Consider the following 18,520-nt stretch of genomic DNA (forward strand, 5'->3'; position numbering starts at 1 on the left):
TTCTATCCTACTTCCCTTTCTTCATCTCATTCACACTCCTAGAATTCTCTCCTCTTGTATAATTTCTAGATTTTTTCTGCTCCCTTGTCCTTCTCTCTTAAAATGTTCCTTCCTTCTCACTATCTCCTCTCTATAGAAATACAATGATCATAATTCCCTGCGCTCATGAATTTCTGTAAGTTATCTCAAAAGACTTTATAAAAGTTAAAACTAAAAAAAAAATAAGTAAAAAATATTAAAACTTTAATAGAGTAAAAGTGAAAATGTCAGGTATAGAGTGTAAAAGCTTGGAAGTGCTATAACACACACACACACACAAAATAATAACAGACACCATAAGTGGGAGAGTAATAAGCAATACCTTTGCATGATATCCATTTTAACTTGAACTACCTTTGACTATTTCCACCATCAGCAATTTTCTCTAGCTCATACATCTTATGGCTTATGAATAAAGTGTGGAGGTGGTTTTCATTTGTTAATACTGCTTTACCACTTGGTTGTAGATTTGTCAAAGCGTAAAGTTTACTTCTCGATACTTTTTATTTAAGTTTTCTTAAATTCCAGTAACTCTTTATAGTTTACCTGGATTATACATTGTTCTTTTTTCCTCCAATATGTGAACACTCTTTTTACATTAAATTTCTCCTTTACACAATTCTTTTTTTTTTCCCCACATCAATCCTCTTTGTGTCATCAGATATTATTTTCAACGTTCTATGCCTTAGGCAGATCTTCCTAATTGCTGCCGGTGTCTGTCATATGCTGAATTAAGAATAATAGCAAGGGAGGTTACCCAATTCTCTTCATTAATGACATGTGTTGGTGCAACTCATAAGGAGATGATTAAAAGCTTCAAGTTTCAGAAAATAACAGCCAAATTTAAGACCCCAAAAATCTAAGCCAAGAATCAGAAGAGACATCAGCAACTAGTATATGCTATGGTTTTACAGTTTGTGGAAATTATAGGTGTGATGAAATAAAAAAGTTCCAATTTGTTTTGGAACATTTTTAGTTCCTTGTTCATGAATAACTTTAATCTGCAGTTTATTCAGATAATGATACTACATAAAGATATTTTTACTTTTTAGTAAATAAGAACATTTTTACGAAACAACAAGAATAAAGTATGATACAAGAAGCACAGGAAAGATATGCAACAGACATAATGTTTATTTAATATTTTTCCTCAGAATTTTAAAATAATTTATAACATCTCATATACTCAGTCTTAAATACTGCACTAATTTTGCTAATTAAATTTTAACACTTAGTCTTAAATATATAAGCTAGAGACATAGAAGGTAAAGAAATAAGGCTAGGCTCTGTACCAAGAAAGTATATGATTTATATCTTATGGTTTGGTTTAATTTCTTTGCTGAGCCAGCAGAGGAGACATTTATGAGGGCTGCCAGAACATACATTAATTTTTTTCACTGAGGCAGAGTTTACAAGTGGAACCAAATTACGTATGGGAATTATACAGAAGTTCTCACAAATAGAGACACTAATTTTTTCCAAAACAAATTGGTGATTTTCACAGTCTGGGGAGTTTATGATTTCAACAAAGTACAGTCATTTTTGGTTTGGTCTTGTTTTTCAATTTTGGAATTAAAGAGTGGATGGAGACTCTGATAATGTTTTTGGAATGCTTCTTGCTGCATCACAAACTTATCTCAGAGAGTTTCCTATATATATATATTTTTTAACTATTAGGAAATCTTTATTAAGTACCTAAGCTGGGACCATGGGAATACAAAGATGAATTAGAACGACTACTTCCTCTGAAGAATTTTCCATTGGTGAAGGAAAGAGACAAATGCAGAATTAGCTTAATGCAGAGTAAGTGTTAACTACAGATATTAACAATGTAGAGAAGAGAAAACAGAAGCAATGTCAGCCTGTCTCTGGAATCAGGGTAGGTGAGGTTGTGGGGTGAGCCCATCCATTTGGGTGACCCCAATATAAGGTAAGGGAGTTGAGCCTAGGCATGGAGGTGTGAAAGTGTACAGTCTTCAGGGAATGAGAGGCAGTCTGGAGAGGCTGGGGATTCAGGTGACAGAGGATAGTAGTGGGGATGAGGCCCTGATCAGAGTTTAGATGGTCTTGAATAGCATATTAAGAAGTTTAGACTCTGAATAGCATAACTCAAGTTTCAAGTCAATTAATTTTCTAACAGATTTGGTTATTAATTGAGGGGTATAAATCACATAACTACACTTTTTCCTCTGGTGAAAATTTTCATTTTCTAACCACCAGAAATAGTTATATAGCTCTACATTAACCATAACTCTTTATGGTCTATATTTTAGTTTCATAATAAAGATTCAGGGATGCACTTCACATTAGGAAGGAATCTCCTTTATCAGAAAAAAATAGGTAAATTTTCTATTATTTATTAATTATTTCTCATCACTTGGACCTACGAGTTCTTACAGGTTATTTTACACTTATTTAGAAAGAAAACTATTTAAATAAATTCAACTAGAGGGGTTTAAAACATTATTGGACCATTAAGTGATAATGACCTCATAGTATTTGGCCAGGTTTTGAATTAAGCACCTTCACCCAGGTATCACCTAATGCTCCAGTTACTATTGCTGTGTAACAAACCACTCCAGATTTAGTGATGTAAAACAACCACCATGTAATTTTGTGAATGAACTCTATGGAAAATATCAGACAGAGCACTGCAGGGATGGCTCATCTCTGTCCCACAATGTCTGAGGATTCAGGTAGGAAAACTCAAACAGTTAAGGACTGGAATAATCTGTATGCTTTGTCAGTCTCATATCTGGGCTTGGATGACTGAAGGCTTCTCCTTGTGAACTGGCCTTCTCAAAGCATGATGACCAGATTCCTAAAGGGAGTGTTGTTGGAGCAATATCCTGAGAGCAAGCAGTCTAAGAGAACCAGGCGGAAGATGCATGGCCTTTTAGGATCTAGCCTCAGGATTCACACCGCATCCCTTCTGTCATGTCAAATTGGCCACAAGTCCATCCTTTCAATAGGAGGACTGTCAAATATTTCTGGGCCGTGTTTAAAACTGCCATACCTAGTATCTTAATCCTAACTCAGACTATTGGCTATTTGAAGATTTCTTCTCTCTTAGACTGGGTCTTGCTGATGCAGATTCCATTATATTCATTATTTTATCCCTAGGACATAATATGGCACATAGGATGGGTTCAAAAAGTATTAGTTGGAAATATAAACTATTTTCCAAATGCATCTTGCTTGCCTCACTTTTTTTGTCTTGCCAGTCCTGATAGGTAGAATATCCCTTTCATTCCTCTATGAATTCATATATATATATATATATATATATATATGTATGTATGTATGTATATATATACATACATATAATATTTGAATGAGAAAGAAGAACTAATATCAATTGTATATAGTAGCTGTTCTAGGTGCCTTGCAAACATGATTTTATTGAGTCCTCATAACAACTTTATGGCAAATGTTATTATCTCCTGTTTATGAATGAAGGAATAGACTCAAAAGTTTAAGTAACTTGCCTGAGGTGAACTTAAAAGCAACAGAAGTATTAAGCCCAGGTGTGTTTGATTCCAAAATTTTGCTGAGCTTAACAAACACTTACTAAACACCAACCATGTATTCATGGTTATGTTAGGAACCAAAGGTACAAAAACTTAGCCCCTCCTTTTTAGAAGCTCAGAGTCTAATGAAAAGAAGTCTCACCATCAAAGAAAGTGCATAATTTTTTCCACTCCATCACCTTGCATCCCTCTATCCTGTAAGGTACTGTAGAAAGTACTGTGTACATTAAAAATACCATTAAGAGGCAGTCATCCCAATTTCGTTCCTTTTTATGGCTGAGTATTATTCCATTGTATATATGTACCATATCTTTTTTATCCATTGATCTGTCAATGGACATTTAGGTTGCTTCCATGTCTTGGATATTGTAAATAGTGCTACAATGAACATTGTTCTGAATTATGGTTTTCTCAGGGTATATGCCCAGTAGTGGGACTGTTGGGTCATATGGTAGTTGTCAGTCATACAGAGTGAAGTAAGTCAGAAAGAGAAAACCAAATATCATATATTAACACATATATGTGGAATCTAGAAAAATGGTACAGATGAACCTATCTGCAGGGCAGGAACAGAGACGCAGATGTAGAGAAGGGACATGTGGACATGGTGGGGGGGGCAAAGGGGGATGGGATGAATTGGGAGATTGGGATTGACATATATACACTACCATGTGTAAAACTGATATCTAGTGGGAACCTGCTGTATAGCGCAGGGAGCTCAGTTCGGTGCTCTATGGTGACCTAGATGGGTGGGATGTGGGGGGGAGGGAGGTCCAAGAGGTAGGGGATATATGTATACATACAGCTGAACCTTCATTGTACAGCAGAAACTAATACAACATTGTAAAGCAACTATACCCCAATAAAACAAACAAACAAAAACAAAACCAACAAACAAAAAAGAGACAGTCATCTCATTCAAAATGGTTAAGCTGGAGCTAAGATGCACAAAACCACTTGAAATGTAATTGGCCTGCGTATTCTTGCCCTTTTTGTGGAGGAGGGACCCTGCACAATGAACCCAGACTACTGAATTCAATCCTTGCGGTAGCAATATGCCCAGCTTGGGGACGGATCCAGTTGGTTCATGTCATTAAACATTTGCATCATAAAAGGAACCTAACTTCTGCTGAAATGCAGTAAATAGTAAATGACAAATTAACAATCCAACCACAAGTGTTAAAAGAATCTAGAAATGAAACAGATTACTTTCAGCTGGAATTATCAGGAAAGGCTCATAAAAGAGGTAGGATTTGACTTGCATTTTGTAGCATAGAAGGATGTGTTTCATGTGAAGTAGAAGGGAAGACAATGATTCCAGGTACAAGAAACATTAGGCACAGCAGTTGAGAAAGGAAAGAACAAGACTGTTCTGGGCTAGAAATAAGACTAGTTTAGTAAAATTAGAGGTAAGGTGCATTTTTAAAGGAAACATCATAAAATAAAGCCTGCATATATTTGTGACTATTTTTGAGCTCCTATAGTACACAAAATAATATTAGCTCCCTTTCACTGAGTGCTTTGTATTATGCAAAGCTGGTGAGTCTTATTCTGGCCATATATAGAAACAAATGAGTGAGCAGAAATGAAAAAAATAAAAAACAAAGAAAAAAGGAAGGAAGATAGACAAAAGGAAGGAAGGAAGGAATGAAGGAAGGAAGGGAGGGGGGAGGGAGAGAGGGAGGGAGGGGGGAAGGGAAATTTTAGAATTAGAAAGCAAACTTGGCAGTGTGCAAATACTACTTAACTAAGCCACGTACCATGGGTAGTGCATAAAGTAGGTTTTTGATTTCTGGATTATTGTCTAAAAGAGATGCCATACAAAAACAATTTAGCAAAGTTAGTCAAATGTCTTATGACCCGTTTCCAAATACCCCACCTTTCACAAAATAGAATTTTCCTTTGGCAGTTTCGATTGCCTATGTCTTTTAATGCTGTGCTGACAGTCTTTCCAATGTTCTGTCATCTGGGTATCTGATTAGTGTTCATACTTTATGTTCCTCAACCATCTACCTAATGAGATTACAAAATTCAAGAACACATAGATTTAAAGTTGAAAATACTTGGACTACTAGAAGTTGAGTGCTAGATTTAGTGTCCTTTAGGCTTTAAAAAAGTAGAGAAAAATAGGGGAAATCTGGCTGCTAGTACAGGCAATAAAATGTCATTTGATCTTAAAGCACACTGTAGAGGTATTCAGTCATCCTGTTAAAATTAAATTAAGCTCCCCCCCTTTTAATTAAAATCTGTAAATAAACTAAGTAAAATTATCACATCAGAGAGCTAGAGAAGAACATGGTGTCCACTTTAATCACTTCTCATTTTGCAGATTTGCAGATATTAACTGATATTCTGGTTGGGCAGAGGATAAAACACCAAACTTTTTTCTCACTAATGAATACAATAGAATGAATACTGTTTTTAACAACCCAAAACACTAGGAACAGAAAACTTTATTTGAACTAGAAAAAGTTAAGAATGTTATCCTTTAAAAATTATAATTTTACTAACAAAATTTTTTACTATAAAGTTTGGCATTCTTGATTTGCTTAAATTATATTGTTGATTGCCATCCCTAACTTTATAATATTTCAATAACATTATTTAGGAAAATATTTATCTGAACATTTTCTCAATACTTCCCATTACACAGTCAAATTTAATCTGCTACATATATATACATGTGTGTATATATATATATGTTTTTTTTTAATCTTGACTTTAATATTATCGCTACCTTCCTCTTTCTACCCTACAATCCTCTCTGTAATTTTATCTTGTTCTGAACTCTTGGCATTTAGCATTTTCTAACATGCTGAATTGTCCATGGGATACTGAAATGTCTTCAAATGGATCCAGGTTCTACCAATATCCTGATAACAGAGATGTTGCTCGGTTGTATACAGTCCCTCCTCTATGTCCAGCATCAATAAAACAGATGAACACAAAAATTATACCAACTAGGGGAAAGGTGAAGATACACCATATTCTAAGATAACCAGAAATAGGGGGTTTTACCCACTGGATCTGTTTAAGTAGAGATATGCAAACTGTTAGAAAATTACAACATTCATTAATCCACTCAAAGGAAAAAAGGGAAAAGAAATACTAACTATAGCACTTTTGCTTTAAACACCCCTCTTGACCCTTAAGTGGAGTATTTTGCTCAAACCTGATGGAATATTCCCTTTAAAGCTTTCCTTTATGCTTAAAATTTGGTAACTAACTGACAAAAACATTACCAAAAGAATTTTTACATACCCATAAAATGTTCTGTGATATTATGAATTTTGTTTTAATCACTTATTTGGCTTATTTCAGGCAGTTTATTTTGAAATGTTAGGAATCTTTGGGGAAAATACTTGACATTAATGGTATTAACAGACTAGCCCAATCTAAGAACTTAGATTAGGTCTGGAAGTTATTAAAAACAAAAAAAGTTTCTTGATAATTTTTCCACTATATTTGTTACTCAGAGAATATTAATTAGGAAAATCAATTCATCTATTACTTTTTAAAGGAAAGTTTAAAATGAGTTTACATGTGCATATGCATGTATTACACATGCCTATTTTTCTTTGCTTTCCATTTCCTTAGCTTTATTTTTTTATATATTAATTCTCTTAGGACATTTCTGGTTATATGTCTGGAAACTTCAGCCACCTAGAAAAAAAGAAGGTTGGGAAATAATGAAAAAAATGTGGTGAAAGAATTCACATAAAAGTTTTGGAGACTTGAAAATGGGAACAACAGACTCAAAAAATTACTGAACTAGAAAAAAATAGGCCTTCCTGGCAGGTGCTTATATAGCAATATACTGATAACTGTGGGATAAAAATAAAGGCACCCAGACATTATTACAGAGTTCTCCTCCAAGAAATCAAACTTCTAATTCAAAGGTAAAGAGAGATTGTGATTCATATTTTTTCTTTCTGCTTTAGACATTAGAAAAAAATTACCAGTTGTAAAAGAAAAATGAAATCTTAAAAATAAATTTAGTTCAATTATTTACTTCAAGTATCTTCTTAGGAATTTCATCCCATTTACTTTTATGCAAATACACACATATACACAGAGGAGGATGTATAATCTGTGTATTGATATATAATGTCAAAACTATATATTATATATTCAATTTATGTCAATATGAATCTCATCATTGTCCCTTATATATAGATTTTTTTTTCAATAGGTGTCCAAGCAGTGGAAAAAATATAAAAACGACAAGTCAGAGGAGTTTCTTCCAGTGGGATTAATTCAAGTATTTAAGTAGTTTCTGAATATTAGCAATCCAAGAAGTATTAAGTTAAATGTTAAGATTCTGGGAATTGAATTAGAGATTATTTAAGGAAGAGGAGAAATTCTTGTTTAAATTCTTCCCTTTGAATAATTCAATCCATGTTTTTAATAATTCTCATGCAACCAAGATGTCTTCTGGAGTTACCACTAGTATTCACTAATTACTAATTACTAATAAAATATTCTATTACCTAATTTGCTAATCCAAGGGATCCTGAAGAGTGTGAAGAAAAACAGTAATTTGGGATTACAAAACAAATGCATAAGAGTTTCCACTGAGCCGTGATTTGCTCTGAGATTTTTTTCCCTCTTCCAATTACAGGCATTAGCTAAAATCAATACCAATCCACGTTCCATTCCAAAGGTAAAGAGACTGCACTCAATCACTTCAATGAGAATATGCACAGTAATTTTGGTTCTTTTCTCCATTAAGATCTAATGATTCTTCTTCAGAAGGAATTTTCAAGTCTGAGCACCACTCACTCCCCACCACTTCTTAGTGTTTCCTCTGCTACTTCCTTAGTGAAACTCAATTTGTGCACCTGGACTATTGCAATATTTCTCTAGGGGACCTCCATCTCTAGCCATTTGTCTCAGCTGGCTACAACCAATTCTCCACATTGCTTTATAACATATATGATCATGTCATTCTTGTGCTCCAAAACTGTCAATAGCATCTGAAAGCCAATTGAACACAGACCCTATTCCTTACTAAAGTATTCCAAGGTCTTCACAAGCTGGGTCTATCTACAAACACTCCTACCATTTTCCACACATGAGACGGGAGATTTTCAGAATTATAGATCTCACAGATTTATAATCTATCTTTTATCTAGCTATAGATATATGCATATATCTATATATGGGAACCCATAAACACATAGTTTCTAAAATAGGTGTCTAAGATAATTGCAAACTTTAAAATTTTTCCAAATTAAGAAAACACAAAATTGACATTTAACATCACCTTTACTTTACAAAAAAAAAAATACTTTTTCCCCTCACTTAAATTAACTATGTTTATGAAAGCGCTTCACATTGTTATGTCATTTATTTTTCATATATCACTGTAATAATGATGATTTTGTCATAGATTGGCAGGAGTGTCCAGCAATGACAGGTATTTGGGAATCACTGCACTAGACTAGTCATCATTCCCTAAAAACATACTGATTGATAATATTATGACTCATAGACTTATATTAATTATGAGAATGGTTGAAAACTCAGACGACTGTGTCAGTTAAGGTCTTGGCAGGAAACCAGCACAGTCAGCAGGGATTTTGAAATAACAGGGATGTTTGCAGAAGCAAGGCCAGGGTTAAGGAAATCGACAAGGTATGTTAGGGCATCCAGGGATTAGCAACAGCAGGAAGGGCTGCAGAGAATAATAGGTGGTATCAGAGGCTCAGGGAGGCCTCATGGCATTTTAAAATGAAAGAACCAGAATCCTGATGCCTTAGCAGAGAGTAGAGGAAGAAAACCCTACATCCCTCTCCTCTTTCTGATTGCTAATGCCTCTCATTGGTCGATTCAGTGGCAAGTCAGAGGGCAAGGGAATAAGGCTGACAGAGTCAATAAGGATCAAGCCAGTCCTCTGCAAAGAATAGGGAAAGAAAGGAGAAAATGGATGGGGTGACATGGGAAGGACAAACGGAGAATAACTAACCAACTAATTTTCTTCCTGTCCTATTTGTAGAAATTTAAGGCAAGCTTCATTTGAATTGCAGTGCCCTCTATTTTGCCATTTTTCTTTAGCTAATTGTGTTAGAGTGCCTATGTTAGAGCAGTGCTTTCCAATTTTTTTTACGTTATGGCACTTGTCAGTCAATCAGAGGATTTGGGATGCATACAAACAATTCCGAATTTACAATGGTTCTACTTATGATTGTTTGACTTTAAAATGGTGCAAAAGTGATATGCATTCAGTAGATTCATACTTTTTTGAATTTTGATCTTTTCATGGGCTAGAGATATGTGGTCTGATACTCTCTTATGATGCTGGGCGGCAGCAGCGAGTGACACCTCCCGGTCAGCCATGCAGTCATGAGGGTCAACCACCAATACACTGACAACCACTCTGTACCCATACAACCACTCTGGGTTTTCTTTAGTATAGTACAGTGTTCAATAAATGTCATGAGATAGTCAATGCTTTACTATAAAATAGGCTTTGTGTTATATGACTTGCTCAACCGGCTAATGTAAGTGGCCTGAGCACATTTAAGGTAGGTGAGGCTAAGCCATATGTTTGGCAGGTTAGGAGTATTAAATTCATTTTTGATGAACTTAAGATATTTTTAGCTTATGATGGGTTTAATGAGACAACTCCATCGTAAGTTGAGGAAGATCTATAGGTAAAAGTCTTGGTGAAAAAAATATTTTTTTGCACTCTCTTTGTACTATGAATAGACATGATTCTACATATTAAATTTATATGAAACTTCCCAACAATTAAAACTGAATTTTTTAAATTGGAAAATTAAGCTTGCTTTCGTAATTTTTTTTAGTATTGTTTTTTATGCTTGAAATGGTCAGTCACAATTCCTGATCAAGACCTTAACAAAGTTCTCTTCATAATCTTGAGAAATGTTGTTGATAAAATAGGTAAAACCATTTTTATAGGCTTTTAAAATTTATAAGGAATGAGATTATATTTAAAGAAAAGCTCTTTTTTCTTTTCTTATGAAGGCAATATGTTAAACATATACTATGATGATGAAAATGAATTTCAAGTCCAAAAAACAATTCAAATCACTTGTTCCAAAGTTTTAATGAAGTTCTAATTTTCAGAGTACACATGCATTGTCAGGGCAGTCCTTCTACTGCTAGCTTTGAGGCCACTTAAAGTCACATCCACTGCAAATGGAAAGGAGTGTCTCAAATTTGTGAAAACAGACATTTGGAGCCATCATCCAGATCTGTGCCCACAAGGAGATCTCGTCCTCTAACCCTTCCTCCAACACCTTCCTCTGAACTCACTAGGATTTGCCCTGTCCTTGTGGACATCTAGAACTCCTCCATTAACTTCTTGATGGGCTGCACTGTGCACTCACTCTAGACACTGAGTAGATGCCCAGGTGGCAGAGCATGTCCAAAGAAGGACTGAAGAATGGTTATCAGATCTCTCATTATGTCAGTAATGACTCCAGCCTCCCAGACTTCATTCATATGCCCCAAGGCCAAAGGAGATTAATATTTCAGACATACGATTGTAACCTTTACTACTGTACACTGATTGGGAAGCTCAAGACCCAGAAAAAACATTTGCTTAGTTATAGTCAGTTACCTTTATGAAAACAATTCCAAAGGGTAAAAAGATCAACATTGTTGGGTTTTTTTTTTCTTATCAGGTATACAAATTTAATATTTTTGAGATTTGGTATGAGGTTCTACAATCTGATCAGGGACTAGTTATAATAACATAGGATGCAGGACAAGGCCATTTGTTCCTGGAAACTTAATTGTCAGATTACCCTATACCTGTCCAACGTCCTCTGTCCATTATAATTCATTTGATGATTTCTCCCCTTCGTAAGGGAAATAAGTAAAACAAAGAAATTTTGATTTTGTAGAAGGAACACCCAATAAGATCTATAGTCACCTCTAAGAAATATAGTTTGCATTGTCACAAAAAAATGGCAAATATGTTTGCAAAGTTCCTATAAGAAATCTCTCTTCAAAAGTTGTGCCATATATATGTGTTAGCATACGGTATTTGTCTCTCTCTTTCTGACTTACTTCACTCTGTATGACAGACTCTAGGTCTATCCACCTCATTACAAATAGCTCAATTTCGTCTCTTTTTATGGCTGAGTAATATTCCATTGTATATATGTGCCACATCTTCTTTATCCATTCATCCGATGATGGACACTTAGGTTGTTTCCATCTCTGGGCTATTGTAAATAGAGCTGCAATGAACATTTTGGTAGATAGCTAGTGGGAAGCAGCCGCATAGCACAGGGAGATCAGCTCGGTGCTTTGTGACCGCCTGGAGGGGTGGGATAGGGAGGGTGGGAGGGAGGGAGATGCAAGCGGGAAGAGATATGGGAATATATGTATACATATAACTGATTCATTTTGTTGTGAAGCTGAAACTAACATACCATTGTAAAGCAATTATACTCCAATAAAGATGTTAAAAAAAAAAAAAAAAAAGTTGTGCCAGCTTGCTATTTATTGTTGCTACTAAAGAACACAGAGAGACCTACTCTTACTCCAGTCTTGAATGAAGTAACAGAGTTAGGATCAGGTGTAATCATTGCCCATAGTATTTGCCCTCGGAGTGATTGTAAAAAAGTCAAAGCACTTTCCTTCCATGAAAAAGATTCTGGAATGAGACAAAAACCCTTCAGGTCCACCCTGCCTGAAGATGTAGAGTCCAGGTCTGCTTGTTCATATAGAAAAATATTATTTCAACAAGCAGAGGGCTGAAATAAGTGTGTCAATATAATATTGAAATAAGTGTGTGAATATAATATTGTTCAAAGTAAAATAAAGGGACATCAGAATACTTTGTTTTCATTGGTCTCCCAGTTCCATAGTGTCCTATAATTTCCGACTTAATGCATATCTTAAAATAACTAAAAAATTAGACCTAAACTAGAGCATGGAATGAACTCGATTTTTCAAGTCTTAATACTCCATTGGAAAAGACTGCAATAAAAACGTCTCAGGACCAACAGTGAATATTGCAGCATCAAGCTGTATGTTTCTTTGCTAAAATTTTCTCTACCTCTGACCATAGGGTGTTGGTGGTTGCTCTTTTATATTAGGGAGGAGTACAATTTGGAGAAGACATGGGAAGATGTACACTTCGGAGGCTTATATAACAACAATAGCCAATGTTTACTGAGTGTTTATATGCACCACATACCACACAATGTTCTAAAGGGCTGGTATTAGTTGGGTGCATTTAGTTGAAAGCAATAGAAAATGAAACTTGCAAGAAAAAAAATTGGTAATATATAGGGTTATAATCTTAAACAGGGTTAGTTTGAGAGTTGTCTTAATACAATGTATTCCTTGTGATTATGAGATTCTATTGGCTCAGGGAAGAAGAGGGCTATGGTAGCTTTGGGCCTCATATAAATATACAACATCAAGAGGAAGAAACAATCTCTTAAGCATGCTTGATACCCAGCTTGTATACAACTACATTGTCTAATATGACTATCTCTTCATATTGGTGAATGTGCATGATCTACCAACTCTGAAAAGAAAAGTAATCATCTAGGCCTAACTGATTGGAATTGATTCATCTGGCCACTTCTGAACAAATGTGTCATTAGAAAATGCTGAAGATTGGTTCAAGATGGCGGAGTACAAGGACATGCTCTCACTCCCTCTTGCGAGAGCACTGGAATCACAACTAACTGCTGAACAATCATCAACAGAAAGACACTGGAATTCACCAAAAAAGATATCCAACAACAAAAGACAAAGGAGAAGCCACAGTGAGATGGCAGGAGGGGTGCAATCACAATAAAATCAAATCCCATAACTATTGGGTGGGTGACTCACAAACTGGAGAACACTTATACCACAGAAGTCCACCCACTGGAGTGAAGGTTCTGAGCCCCACGTCAGGCTTCCCAACGGGAGGAGGAATTCCTAGAGAATCAGACTTTGAAGGCTAGCGGGATTTGACTACAGGACATTGACAGGACTGGGGGAAACAGACTCTCCACTCTTGGAGGGCACACACAAAGTAGTGTGCACATCGGGACCCAGGGGAAGGAGCAGTGACCCCATAGGAGATAGAACCAGACCTACCTGCTAGTGTTGGAGGGTCTCCCGAAATCTGGCCTTTCAGTCTCTGTCCTAATTTACTGTATCCCAGAAATTTAGGAATCATAATGAAGATATGGGAGATTCGTACTAGTATTTGTAGCACACACTATACAGGTTAACATCCTTATGTTATTTTTCTCACTTGCATTTTCCTGTATTTCATGATAGTTTAAGGCCTAACTGAAGTATCAGTCCTTTGTAAAGCCTTCCTTGAACTCTCCTGTCAATTTATATCTGGTCTCTCATAGCATCATTCTTAGAATTTTTTAAACACATAAAATCTGAATTGCACTATAGTTCAGTGTTTTTGTGCCCCTTCCACCCCTGCCTCAAGAATGTAGGTTTCTTGAAGCAAAGGACCTTGTCATAATCATTTTTTCAATCCCTAATACTTTACATGTAGTAGAAGCTTAATAAATGATCATTGAATTTTGTTGATTAAATGGAACATTGAGGAGAAGCTCCAAACCCTAGGCTTTTCTTTCTTCTAAAGGGGAAAATTTCACAGACATGGTGTTCATTTAATGAAAATAAGCGAATGTGAAATATGCATAAATTTACATATTATAATGCCCAAGCAGGGATTTTAGCTAAAAACTTTTTTTTTTTTTTAGCTAAAATTTTTAAGAAGTGGAAAGATCTGAAACTAATCTGCACAATTCCTGCCATAAGGTCTCACTCCCATCCCGACCTGAAGGCAGATTTTTTGGACTTTTTCACCTCCTTGAATGGATTGGGCTCTCTCAACTCAGGTACCTGTAAATTAACTGTTCCCTTGACCTTGAAAACGTTTTTCAACATTCATCTTTGGGCTTTCAGGAGAAAGTCAGTTTCTTACAGAGGGAAGCCTTCCCCATCACCTAAGTCTTGGAGATCCACCTTCGTTATAGCCTCCTATCACATTTGAGGTTATTTGTTTAATTTTGCTCTTAAATGCTAGGAAATGAACTTCTCCACCAGGACAAGGACAACATCTATTTATTTACAAATAAATCCCTAGTATCTTACACTATGTGACATAATAAGTGCTCAATTTAAGAATAAATTGTTGAAGCCTGTGCATTTGCTAAAAGTAGACTGCACGTTTGGCTCAAAGTTTCTAGTATCCAACACAAAGATAAAATCAAGTAACCGCTACAGACCAACTGAGAGTTTAGGCTAAGTGATAAATATCAGATCTTAAAACTGAATTAACAGCATGAACACCACTGCTTTATTCATTTTTTTAAAAAAGTTAATAAATGAAAAATGACTCTTCCTGTTAAATTTGTTTCTCTTCTCCTTTTTGTTAAAGCAAAACAAAACAAAACACCAGTTCCGACTACTCATTAGAATACTTTTGCTTGGTGTCTTTAAGACTGGAAACAAACTCAGCTCAAATGACTTATTGTGTCATCAACTTCAGTAGATTAGAAATTGTTGTAGGTTTCTGAACAAAACCCCTACAGGTTGGCAGATAAACATCTGTAGAACACATAAATTTGTGAATAATCCAGATAACATTCCAGAAGTGGATTCTTCTTCCCCCTCCCCCTTCCCACAATCTTTAGACAAGCATTTGTTTTTGTTATATGCTGTTAAATGCCACTTAGTTCAATTAGTTGTTTGTGTGAAATGAGTCAATTAAGTTATTCTGCCTTGAGAATTACAAAAACAAAACAAAAAACAATAATGAAACTTTGAAATAAAATTTAAGTTCCTTTACTATTTTAATAAAGTATTAATCTTTAAGTTTCAGGATTCAAATTCTAAAGGATTCAAGTTCTAATAATGAAAGGATAAGGTCAAGGCCCAGACTTTAGCATAGTGTCTGGTATTAATTAATTGAAGGTCAGTACCTTTCTACTAAACTGAATTGAACCAAAATTTTTATTTAACTACATTTTGTTATATGTAACAGCCCGTGTCTGGCTTTCCCCAATTATGATAAACCTTAACACAGATTCACTCACGCAAAACTCAGGAAACTTCTACTAGAGATGTTTATAAAGGCGAAAGGAAGCACGGAGACCTCCGTAACTAACAGCATCTCCCACGTGGCTCCGGGAATTCTCTAATCCTAGCCCTCCCTTTATTCTCCCTCCCGTATGAGCCTCCTCAATATCTACGGCAAAAGTAAAACCAAGAGCACTTTCCCGGGGCTTACATTTCTCGGAGTGCAGGTACCCGGATTAAAGCCGCTGTCAGATTGACAGGGATTTTACCCAATAGCGTTGCAGAGAGGCGTATCGTTTCACCAACACGCCAATCAAGCACGCAGAGAGTAGCCGGCTCCAAGGTGAAGGCGGAAGTAAGGCCCTAGCGCGCTCAATGGAACCGCTCTTGCAGCACCTGGAGCGGTTCTCCGAGGTTCTGGCTGTCTCCCGCACGACCCACGTCAGCACCTGGGACCCCGTGACCGTGCGCAGGGCCCTACAGTGGGCTCGCTACCTGCGCCACATCCACAAGCGCTTTGGCCGCCATGCCCGCATTAGCAAGGCGCTGGAGCGGCGACTGCAAAACCAGTGGAAGCAGCAGGGCGACTCTGGGCCTGCTCCAGCCCCGGGGTTGGCGAACTTCCAGGCCTTGGGGCTCTGCGACCAGCTGCTGTCCCTGCGACTGCTGGCGAACCCGGCCCTCGGGGATGCCTCATTTCACTACCTGCTGCAGCAGCTCTTTCCCGGCCCTGGCGTCCCGGACGCCGAGGAGGAGTCGCTCCAAGGCAGCCTGGCCCGCCTCGCCCGCCGCCGGGCCGCTCTTCACATGCTGCGCTTCAACGCCTATGGAGAGAACCCGGCCCTTCAGGAGGACCCACTGATGAAGACCCAGGCGGAGCTGCTGCTGAGGCGTCTGCAGGAGGTGGGGGAGGCCGATGCAGGGGCCCCTGGTAGGCTTCTCAGCAGCCTGTGGGAGCGCTCGCCCCAGAACAACTTCCTGAAGGTGGTAGCGGCCGCGCTGTTGCTGCCGCCGTCGTCTCCCCGGCACCAAGAAGAGGAATTGAAACTAGGCAGCCCCAAAACTCCGGGAGAGGAGGGTCAAGAGCTGCTTCGCTGGCTTCTGGGGAAATCGGATGTCATGGTTGCTTTTTGCCGCAGCCTCCCAGCCGGGCTTTTAACTTTGGTGGCGGGGCGCCATCCAGAGCTCTCCCGGATCTATCTGGGCCTGCTAACAGACTGGGGTCGACAGCTGCACTACAGCCTTCAGAAAGGCCTTTGGATTGGAACTGAATCCCAGGATGTGCCCTGGGAGGAGTTGTTGAGCAGGTTTCAAAGCCTCTGTCAGGCCCCTCCACCTCTGAAAGATGAAGTTTTTACTGCCCTGAAATCCTGTAAGGCTCAAGATGGAGATTTCGAAGTCCCTGGTCTTAGCATCTGGACAGACCTGTTGCTGTCTCTTGGGAGTAGTGCGTGATATTGCATTTGGGCAGAGACAAGTTCTCAGCCTAGGCCCCAGTTCTCTATGGGCAACGTTCTGTAACTGAGCAATCGAATATACGGTTTACAAAATTAAAATCCCAGTGTTCTCGCCAAATGTCCTGTACTTTGATGTGTCCAAAATATTATTGTAGGTCCTAATATATAATAGGTGTAATTGTAACTTAATTACAGATATGTAAGTAACTGGCTTGTAGTGCCATGGATTTTCTGTTTAGAGGAGGTAACATTGGAAATATCCTACCTAAAGCCATGGAGTTAATAGTTTGCATTCTAGAAGGCGCATTTCTAATAACGTTGAAAAGATATGTGCTTGTCAAAGAAAATGCAGCTTTAAAGTGACAAACAAGACACCTTTTTTAATATTATTAATGCCTTACTTTTGCAGGTTTTTCTTGGGTTTTTTTTAAATCCCCAGAAGTGATTTCTCTAACCAACAACACGTGCTGTCAGAAATGGTTTGGAAAGCCAACTGGCCTAGTTGGACTTTAAACCCTGGACTTTGGCCTTGTTAACCTAACGTTCTAACCAATTAACCAGCGTCAACATGTATTAAAATTGTGTTATTCAGAAATTTTGTTTCTCATTTCTGTGCATTGAAAGATCATACAGTAATTTAAAGCATTGACTTAAGAAAAAATTTTACAGCATGGTAAATACAAATATATGCCTTTGGAATATTAATTTAGCATTTGATGGTAAAAGAAAACAAACTTCTGAATTAGTGCTGCTTCTGCCATTGACTAGGTTAATAAATCACAACCTTGGTGTTACAGTTGCCTCATGTTGAATGAAGTGTTGAGACTAAAATAGTCAAATTCTCCCACTTTGTCCTTGTTGGCTGCCCTATGGGGACAGTTTAGAATATTTGTTTAGTGTGTGTAGGAACCTAATTTTGTGAGTTTACCCAGATGCTCCACTACCAGCAGAGTGATTACCAATCACCAAACTTAAGAATGATTTATTCATTTTTATTAGGGGGAATATAACTTTCTGTTCATTAAGATTTTTTTTCCATAACCAAGTTAGTTGGTTGCAAGATTCTTCTAATTCCAGAAATGGAATTAGAGCAAAAGGAGTTGTATAATCTTGTAGAATTTTTTATTCTATAGTGAAACCTGGAGTAAACTACTGTTCTGCTAGCAAGTACACTTTTCCAGATGATCCTGGGTTAACACAAGCAAGTTTGTATTTCCTGTGGTTTGATTCCTTTTTCTAGCTCTCATCCATGTAGACCATCTTTTAGATTTAATTTGCCATTAATGCAGGAAGAAAGGCAATTCCTTCTGTTAGTTACCTGAAAGTCTTTTTTCAGGAAGCATAACCCAATGAAGAGTTCTGCCCACACAAGTCATAATATTGACCCATAAACCTAAGTCCCATAACCCTAACCTTTAGCTTTAAAGAATGACAGTTTGTAAACTTATTTCCCTATTTCTGCTG

At 37.2% G+C, this 18,520-nt stretch overlaps 1 protein-coding gene across 1 annotated transcript; it reads left to right on the forward strand.

Moving 5' to 3' along the window:
• Positions 1–15,808: 15,808 nt before the first annotated feature.
• On the forward strand, positions 15,809–17,651 carry FANCF (FA complementation group F). The gene has a single exon (XM_027115171.1). It carries the CDS (start codon positions 15,975–15,977, stop codon positions 17,052–17,054), a length of 1,080 nt encoding a protein of 359 aa, XP_026970972.1. The 5' UTR covers positions 15,809–15,974; the 3' UTR covers positions 17,055–17,651.
• Positions 17,652–18,520: the final 869 nt, after the last annotated feature.

The sequence above is a fragment of the Aethalodelphis obliquidens genome, unplaced genomic scaffold (genome assembly GCF_003676395.1).
Source record: "Aethalodelphis obliquidens isolate GAN/ISIS:26980383/991018 unplaced genomic scaffold, ASM367639v1 scaffold14, whole genome shotgun sequence".
In the NCBI taxonomy this organism is placed as follows: Eukaryota; Metazoa; Chordata; class Mammalia; order Artiodactyla; family Delphinidae; genus Aethalodelphis; species Aethalodelphis obliquidens.

What these genes read in the sequence shown, in the direction of transcription:
- FANCF (XM_027115171.1), top strand. Translation starts at nt 15,975, where the DNA reads ATGGAACCGCTCTTGCAGCACCTGGAGCGGTTCTCCGAGGTTCTGGCT.